The sequence below is a fragment of the Ipomoea triloba genome, chromosome 4, assembly GCF_003576645.1.
Source record: "Ipomoea triloba cultivar NCNSP0323 chromosome 4, ASM357664v1".
NCBI lineage: Eukaryota > Viridiplantae > Streptophyta > Magnoliopsida > Solanales > Convolvulaceae > Ipomoea > Ipomoea triloba.
The window spans coordinates 23,921,213-23,931,234 of NC_044919.1; the positions used below are offsets into that span (position 1 = coordinate 23,921,213).

The 10,022-nt window shown below is 41.8% G+C and overlaps 2 protein-coding genes across 2 annotated transcripts; both read left to right on the forward strand.

The window, feature by feature from the left end:
• The first annotated feature begins 546 nt into the window (after positions 1-546).
• On the forward strand, positions 547-1,431 carry LOC116016023. Its single transcript, XM_031256191.1, has one exon. It carries the CDS (start codon positions 547-549, stop codon positions 1,429-1,431), a length of 885 nt encoding a protein of 294 aa, XP_031112051.1.
• A 215-nt stretch (positions 1,432-1,646) lies between these two features.
• On the forward strand, positions 1,647-2,498 carry LOC116016024. The gene has a single exon (XM_031256192.1). It carries the CDS (start codon positions 1,647-1,649, stop codon positions 2,496-2,498), a length of 852 nt encoding a protein of 283 aa, XP_031112052.1.
• The last annotated feature ends 7,524 nt before the right edge of the window (positions 2,499-10,022 follow it).

The window sequence follows — 10,022 nt, forward strand, 5'->3', positions numbered from 1 at the left end:
TATAAATGGGTTTCTAAAATTCAATCCTTACCATTAATTAAATTTAATTGAATGATTAAGATGGGATCTCATGATCTCATATAAATAGGGTTATCTCACTAGATCCAAGTTCCAACCTCTATCAGATATATATATATATATATATATATATATATATATACATGTTGAAAAAATTGCTAGGCGTCTGGGGGCGCCTAGGTTTGTTATTTTTTTTTAATTTAAAAAAATCTTAAAAAATATTTTAAATGTTAATAATTGTAAAGTGTTTAATATTGTAAGTCTTTACACTTTAATAGTTAAATAGTTTATACTTATTAAGTTATTAGTTATTATTTATTAATTATTAGTGCATTACTTATTAGTTTAATTTAATTATTACTTATTAGACTATTAGAGTATTAGTTAATACATTATAACATTAATAGGAGTAATAATAAATAATTTGAATTTTTCTCTTGCCTTCTTCGCGAGTTTTTTAAGGTTTTTTGAGTTTCTTGGTTTTTTTGTCTTGCTTTGGCTGCTGACGTTGCCGTCTGTCCGGTAGTGATGTCGACGGCGGATATCTCGAACATATGTGCGAACTTGACTTTGGCCGATGTGGAGGATGAGGACATATCCGTGCACATAGTGAACTCCCCGATCGAGCAGTCTGATGGAGATGATGTGTTCTACGTTGTCTGCCGAGTTGTCACAGACAAGCAGATTCGCTTCCCTTACTTTCAAGACACGATGGCTGGTGTATGGAGGCCGGCTATGGGAGTGACTATGCGTCAACTACAGCCCCAACGATTTCTAGTCCGTTTTTATAATGAAGCGGAATGCACACGTATTCTGACGGAGGGACCGTGGACCTTTGAGCAGTGTTTATTAATTATGCAGAGGCTGCAGCCAGGAGTGGAACCGGAAGACATGGTACTCCAACATGCTGAGTTTTGGATTCAAATACATTCTTTGCCTGTGGGTTTCCGATCCGAGGTCATTGTCGCTGCAATTGGTTCTTTTTTAGGGAACTTGGTGCAAACGGATGAACGGAACTTTGATGGGTCCATGTGCATATTCTATCGTGTCCGAGTTGCCATTGATGTCGCCAAACCCTTGAAGAAGCAGATGAAATTAAAGAAGGATAATGGTTCTTGGGCGTTCATTGATTTTCGGTACGAACGACTTCCAACTTTCTGCTTTCGGTGTGGATTGATTGGTCATGGGGATCGTTTCTGTCCGAAGATTGCTCAGGGTTATGATCCAAAAGCAAAAAAGCCTTACGGGGCATGGATGCGTGCGGGAACCAGGCGGACTATGCCCACTTCGGGCCAGAGGTGGATAGCTCCGGAGTCGAATCCTGACCGGTTGAATTGGAGATCCCCGGCGATGGAATCTGATAAGGGTGAAGGAGTAGATTATAGTGGGAACATGGGTGCGGCTCCCATGTAGATGGTGACTTCTACTAATGTGTTGATCCCTGTTGTCAATGCGAACCATGCTAATATTCCAGCAGCTGTGTTGACAGAGCAAAAGAGGCACCGTACTGAGGATGGGGAGGTTGATGATACGGAGCAGGTGCACGATGCTACTGTTATGGACTGTGAAAGTTCGGGTTTAAAAAACGGCTTGGAGGCGGGACTTGCTGCGCAAGCCCTCCTAGGATTATGAGTATCTTAGCTTGGAATTGCCGGGGGCTTTGCAACCCGACAGCAATTCGTGTGCTCGCGGACCTGGTTTGCTCTAAGAGGCCGAAGGTCATTTTTCTTATGGAAACTTTTGTCGATAGAAGAAAGATGGAGGGGATACGAGTTCAGATTGGTTATGATAACGTTTTCACTGTGGGCGCTGTTGGCCATAGGGGAGGTTTGGCTTTCTTATGGATGAATACTGTGGTACTAGAGATTACTGGTTACTCCACCAATCACATTGATACTAAGCTTGCACTAGACATTGATAAACCTCAGTTCCGTTTTACGGGTTACTATGGGTTCCCGGAACGACATAGGCGAAGAGAGGCTTGGAATATGCTACGGTCGTTAGCTGCTCAGAGCTCCTTACCATGGGTTACAATGGGTGACTATAACGATCTGCTACATCAGTTTGATAAGCGTGGTCGTCTGCCTCATCCGGATTGGTTACTCACGGGGTTTAGGGAGACAGTCGAGGATTGTGGACTACATGAATTTCTGTTTGAGGGCCACAAATTCACTTGGGAGCACTCTAGGGGTATAGAAAATATGGTTGAGGAGAAGTTGGATAGGATTTTCACGACGGAATCCTGGCTTACTATTTTCGACGGGGCTCGTGCAACTTCAGCGCTATGTCCATATAGTGACCATCTCCCTATAATTTTGACGCCGGAAACTCTAGAACGGAGAAGTAACAGAAAGAGATTCTGTTTTGATAATGTCTGGCTACGAGAGGAGAAGTGCCGCGAAATAGTAACTCAGAGCTGGGAACGCACGATGGGACTGGATGTGTTTACCAGAATTGAGTATTGCGGGAACGACATATAGCGCTGGGGAAGAATGTATAACAAGGATTTCCAGCGCAGAATTGACAATTGTAAGAACCGCAAGAATCAGCTACGACGTACCATAAGGGATGGTGTTGGGCTATTTGAATATTCCAGAACTGAAAAAGAGTATCTTTATCTTCTTGAACAACAGCACATCTTTTGGAAACAAAGAGCTAAAGAGCACTGGTATAAAGGAGGGGATGTCAATAGTAAGTTCTTTCCTAATTCGGTAAAGGCCAGAAAGCGTAGGAACCGAGTCCACCGGTTGCGAAATTCTGAGGGCGTGTGGGTTGAAGATGAAACTGCTTTGGGTGATGTAATGGTCCAGTATTTTAATACTTTGTTTAAATCTGATAGAGGAGATATGGACGAAGTTTTGAATTGTATTAATCCTATGATATCAGCCCAGGAGAATACTATGTTGCTTCGGTCGCTGACTACTGAAGATGTGCGTACAGCTTTATTCCAAATGCACCTGGATAAGTCCCCAGGCCCGGATGGTATGAGTCCGGGGTTCTACCAACATTTCTGGGACATTGTTGGTGGGGAGGTAACAGCTTTTTGTCGACTGTACATGGACTCTACTAAGTTACCGGTTAAGGCCAACGACACGTTTATTGTTTTAATCCCGAAAAAATCTAAACTTGAATCTATGAGGGATCTGTGACCTATTGCATTATGTAACGTGTTGTACAAGATAGCTGCGAAGGTTTGTGCAAACAGGATTAAGCCCTTACTTCATGGCATAATTTCTACAGCTCAAAGCGCCTTTGTGCCGGGGCGTTTGATAAGCGACAATATTATGCTAGCATATGAAGCACACCATTATCTTAAGAGGAAAACGCAAGGAAAGGAGGGTGTAGTGGCCTTAAAGGTTGACATGAGTAAGGCTTACAACCGGGTTGAATGGGGTTTTGTTGAGGCAATGTTAATCAAGATGGGTTTCGCACGGCAGTGGGTTGATATCTTGATGGAATCAGTCTCATCAGTTCGGTATCATATTTTGCATGAACAAAACCAGTTGGGACCGATCATTCCAGAAAGAGGACTTCGCCAGGGTGATCCGCTATCTCCGTATTTATTCTTAATCGTGGCTGAAGGTTTGAGTGTTTTGATTGAGAAGAAAATGAGCGCCGGTAGTCTGCATGGGGTGTGTGTTGCACGGGGTGCACCTCCAATCTCTCACTTGTTATTTGCGGATGCCTGCTTTCTATTTTTTCGAGCTAATGCCCAAGAGAGTACAACTATGAGGTCAGTACTGGATACTTACTCTATGGCGTCTGGCCAGCGAATAAATTATGAAAAATCCCTTGTGTGTTTTAGTTCAAATGTTGCAACTAATGTCCGTGCAGACGTAGTGCATACCCTGGGTGTGGTGGAGGGTGATACGTTTAGAAATATTTAGGCCTTCCATCCCTAGTCGGAAGGAGGAAAAAGGAGATTTTGGGGTTCTTGAAGACTCGCATTCTTGATCGGATAAGAAGCTGGAATGCTAGATTTTTATCTCGTGCGGGCCGTGAAGTACTGTTAAAGAATGTGATTCAGGCAATGCCAGCTTATGCGATGATGGTTTTCCTCTTGCCAGTGGGCCTCTGCAAAGAAATTGAAATGATTATGAATGAGTATTGGTGGACAGGTATGGTTGGTAGTGGGAAAGGGATTCATTGGCGATCGTGGAGGGGTTTGTGTACTCCGAAAGCAAAAGGTGGGTTGGGGTTTCGAATGCTTCATGAGATGAACCTCGCTTTGTTGGGAAAACAAGCGTGGAGGTTAGTAACGAACCCTGCATCTTTAGTTGCCCGTGTTTATAAAGCCCGTTACTATCCCACCACCACTTTTTTTGGCGCGAAGGAGGGTAGTAGCCCCTCTTTTATTTGGAGAGGAATGTTGGCGGTTCAAGAGATTATTCGAGATGGGTGTAGGCATTGCATTGGGGATGGGCTTGATACAGTAATTGGGAATGATGCATGGCTGCCAACCGATAATCACCCTTATATCCAAACTGTTTTGCATGATTCCATATCTAGTGCCCCGGTGGCTTCATTAATGAATGATCAAGGTACGTATTGGGATGTGGAGTGTATTCATGATATATTTGAACCCCGTGATGCGAACCTGATATTAAAAATTCCTATTAGCAGACGGAAACCCCATGGTACGTGGTCTTGGCATTGGGATCACAAGGGTGAGTACACGGTCAAATCTTGCTACCGTCGTCTGTCGAATCAAGTTCAGGATGACCGGCCGTGGACTAAAATTTGGGCTTTGCATATCCCTCCAACGGTTAAGACTTTCTGTTGGCAATTAGCTTCTTCTCATCTACCTACTCGTGATGCGTTATTAATCAGGCATGTTCATTGTGATGTAATGTGTCATATGTGTGGGGTTGAGGAAGAGAGTGCATACCATTTGTTTGTGACATGTCGTAAAGCTAAGAAGTTGTGGCTTACTTTGGGGGTCATGATTGGTCATTTAATGAGTATTAATACCACTACTTGGTTTTTTGATTGTGTCAATTGTTTGAAAGGGGAAATGCTAGACCAGTTTGTGATGACTTGCTGGGGATTGTGGTCAAGTAGGAATGACTATATTTGGAATGGGATTCCATTTGATATGAATATGATTTTGCAACGTGTAGGCTCATTGCTAGTATATTGGAGAGCGGCGAACGAACCTACCAGTGTGTTGGATCCCAGAACCCGTGAGGTGAAGTGGAGGAAGCCCATGCGTGGAAGATTGAAAATGAACACGGATGCGGCGATAAATTTTGATGAAAACGTTATGGGTTTAGGGTGGGTGCTACGGGATGATGATGGTTGTTTTCTTACGGCGAAAAGTGTGCAATTGCATGGAATTTTAGGGGTGAAGGAATCTGAGGCAATGGGTATGAGAGAGGCACTCAGTTGGCTTAAGGATACTGGGATGGGAACTGTTGACGTGGAAACCGACTCCCAGCTACTTTTTAATGCTTTATCTTGTAATTCTTTTCATTCTGCTTTTGGTTTTCTAGTTGACGATATTAAAGAATTGGCATCCACGATAAATGATGTCCAATTTGGTTTTGTTAGGCGATCTGCGAATTGTGCCGCCCATACTGTTGCTTGGGAGGCCATTTCTGTGTCAAGTTGCGGGGAGTGGCTAGACGCTCCTCCCTCTTTTCTTGTTGATTGTCTTGCTATTGATTTAATGAATTAAGTTTTCCCTTCCAAAAAAAATAACATTAATAGTTTAAATGTTTAAGATTTATAATTTAAAAAAAAAAAAAAAAAAAAAAAAAAAGAAACGTCCAGCCGGTCGGTGGCCTAGGCGGCGCCGCCTAGGCGCGATTTTTGCAACAATGATATATATATATATATATATATATAGGTTCCGCCTAGGCGCGATTTTTGCAACAATGATATATATATATATATATATATAGGTTTCTGATCAGGTGAGGACCCTGTGAACTAATCCAGATCATCCATTTAGACTGATCTAACGGCTATGAATGCAACTACACAACAAAGTGGGCGAGATGCACAACATTCACACTATGAATGCACAACAAACTAAGACTAAGTGCACAACAAACTGAGAATGAATACACAACAAAATGAGAACGAGTGCACAACAAAATGAGTATGAATGCACAACAAAATGAGTACGAATGCACAACAAACTGAGCGCGAAAAATTAAATATATTGCATATAATTAATCACAACCATTGAATTATTTAAATCAATGGATCATATAAGTCCACAGGGTCCTCACCTAACTATAGGTCCTCATTTGATCCTTAATATATATATATATATATATATATATATATAGCTTCTTTAAAAAAAATTATTTAGTTCCCCGTTTCATTTGGCGGTTTCGGTTCTCCTACTCTGCATCGCCATCGCCCACCCCCCACTACCCAGCAGACCTGATGAACGGAGAAAGCAATCGTCGAGTCGTCGGCTTCAACTAACACCCGCTCACTCGTCGGTCATCACCTACTCGGTTGTCATTAGCTGTGAGCTTCACGTCTCCTGGTCTCCATCTTCACCCTGAAGTCAGTCTTCTAGACGCTGACAATCAGCACCTGTTAGGAACATCATGTAATAGGTTTTGATGATACCAACTGTTAAGTAGAAATCCCCAAGTCTCGACACATAGGCAAAACGCTGTAAGTTCGACAAGTAAACCAAGAGCGAAAATACAACCGGGTAACTTTGAGCTCAACTCGGAAAATATTTAAGCTTGAGGGAAATTTGTTTGAACATCTTAGAAGTCTCGTGTGTTGTAATCATATAGACAGATCAGAAGAAAGCATGGGACAACACTGGAGGAATAAGGGTCTGCGAGACATCAACTAAGTCTCGAGACATAAGCAGAGTTCGAGAGGTAGGACCTCTCGATACAGGTATCCAGTTCGAGACATACACAGAGTTCGAGAGATAGACCTCTCGATATTTGAGTTCGAGACATCAAGCAATCAAGATATCAACCTTGGTCTCGATACACTAACAATTCTCCAACAAAGCTGAATGACGGTCTTACTTAAAATGTGGAGAAGAAGAATATCATGGAGATGGAATAATGAAGAGGTGCCGAACGTGAAGATTTCAAAATGGGCGGAAATGGATGACACGTCAGATTTCCACCACAAACGGTCAAAAGGTGCACCAATGCTGAAGTGGTCTGATTCCCTACAAACAAGGAATAATGGGAATATAAAAAGAGTAACTTTTACCAAAAGACGAAAGTGGAGCATGGACTCAAGAAAAGTGAATTATGGAATATTCACTACAAGACAAAGAGGTTCAAGTTACAAGATCACCACTCCATGAAATATGCTGAAAATATGCAAGACCCATGATCAGCATGGGAGACAAATTTCAAACGGAATAATTTTCCCTCCAACGGAATTATTCCTCTACTCTCATATATAAGGACGTAAAGACACAGAAGCAAAGTGATAGAAAAGAAGTGAAGGGGTTCGAAATTCTTAAGAAGTGTCTGTCTAAAACGTTCAAAGTGCAAGTGCTTAACTTGGAATATCATCCTGATATTCAAAACAGCGAGAAAACACATCTTAGTGTTTCAAGAGAGTTNAAAAAAAAAAAAAAAAAAAAAAAAAAGAAACGTCCAGCCGGTCGGTGGCCTAGGCGGCGCCGCCTAGGCGCGATTTTTGCAACAATGATATATATATATATATATATATATAGGTTCCGCCTAGGCGCGATTTTTGCAACAATGATATATATATATATATATATATAGGTTTCTGATCAGGTGAGGACCCTGTGAACTAATCCAGATCATCCATTTAGACTGATCTAACGGCTATGAATGCAACTACACAACAAAGTGGGCGAGATGCACAACATTCACACTATGAATGCACAACAAACTAAGACTAAGTGCACAACAAACTGAGAATGAATACACAACAAAATGAGAACGAGTGCACAACAAAATGAGTATGAATGCACAACAAAATGAGTACGAATGCACAACAAACTGAGCGCGAAAAATTAAATATATTGCATATAATTAATCACAACCATTGAATTATTTAAATCAATGGATCATATAAGTCCACAGGGTCCTCACCTAACTATAGGTCCTCATTTGATCCTTAATATATATATATATATATATATATATATATAGCTTCTTTAAAAAAAATTATTTAGTTCCCCGTTTCATTTGGCGGTTTCGGTTCTCCTACTCTGCATCGCCATCGCCCACCCCCCACTACCCAGCAGACCTGATGAACGGAGAAAGCAATCGTCGAGTCGTCGGCTTCAACTAACACCCGCTCACTCGTCGGTCATCACCTACTCGGTTGTCATTAGCTGTGAGCTTCACGTCTCCTGGTCTCCATCTTCACCCTGAAGTCAGTCTTCTAGACGCTGACAATCAGCACCTGTTAGGAACATCATGTAATAGGTTTTGATGATACCAACTGTTAAGTAGAAATCCCCAAGTCTCGACACATAGGCAAAACGCTGTAAGTTCGACAAGTAAACCAAGAGCGAAAATACAACCGGGTAACTTTGAGCTCAACTCGGAAAATATTTAAGCTTGAGGGAAATTTGTTTGAACATCTTAGAAGTCTCGTGTGTTGTAATCATATAGACAGATCAGAAGAAAGCATGGGACAACACTGGAGGAATAAGGGTCTGCGAGACATCAACTAAGTCTCGAGACATAAGCAGAGTTCGAGAGGTAGGACCTCTCGATACAGGTATCCAGTTCGAGACATACACAGAGTTCGAGAGATAGACCTCTCGATATTTGAGTTCGAGACATCAAGCAATCAAGATATCAACCTTGGTCTCGATACACTAACAATTCTCCAACAAAGCTGAATGACGGTCTTACTTAAAATGTGGAGAAGAAGAATATCATGGAGATGGAATAATGAAGAGGTGCCGAACGTGAAGATTTCAAAATGGGCGGAAATGGATGACACGTCAGATTTCCACCACAAACGGTCAAAAGGTGCACCAATGCTGAAGTGGTCTGATTCCCTACAAACAAGGAATAATGGGAATATAAAAAGAGTAACTTTTACCAAAAGACGAAAGTGGAGCATGGACTCAAGAAAAGTGAATTATGGAATATTCACTACAAGACAAAGAGGTTCAAGTTACAAGATCACCACTCCATGAAATATGCTGAAAATATGCAAGACCCATGATCAGCATGGGAGACAAATTTCAAACGGAATAATTTTCCCTCCAACGGAATTATTCCTCTACTCTCATATATAAGGACGTAAAGACACAGAAGCAAAGTGATAGAAAAGAAGTGAAGGGGTTCGAAATTCTTAAGAAGTGTCTGTCTAAAACGTTCAAAGTGCAAGTGCTTAACTTGGAATATCATCCTGATATTTTCAAAGTGCAAGTGCTTAACTTGGAATATCATCCTGATATTCAAAAAGTGCAAGTGCTTAACTTGGAATATCATCCTGATATTCAAAACAGGCAAGTGCTTAACTTGGAATATCATCCTGATATTCAAAACAGCGAGAAAACAAACTTGGAATATCATCCTGATATTCAAAACAGCGAGAAAACACATCTTAGTGTTTCAAGAGAGTTACAAAGCTTAGAGAAAACACATCTTAGTGTTTCAAGAGAGTTACAAAGCTTAAACTGTTATACACCCAGAAGGTGACCTAAGCTGCTCTACATCGAAGTTGATTCAATGATAGCTTGTGGTCAGATTGGAGTCTGTTACATTCAACTGTGACAACCAAAAACACCTTGCTTTGGATTAAGCAAGAGAGGTGGAGTAACCTGGCAGCTGTCCGAGTGAAAGAAACCTGAGGCTTGACGCGGGCTTGGTGATCAAAGGTCAAGTGCTCGAGAGGTGGAGTAGCTGGAAGCGGGGAGAAAGACCTTGGAGAGGCGGAGTAACCTGGGAGCTGTCTTGTGAAGATCCTGAGGCTTGACGCGGGCTTGGTGATCAAAGGTCAAGTGCTCGAGAGGTGGAGTAACAAGAAGCGGGGCGAAAAACCTGAGGCTTGAGGCGGGCTTCGTG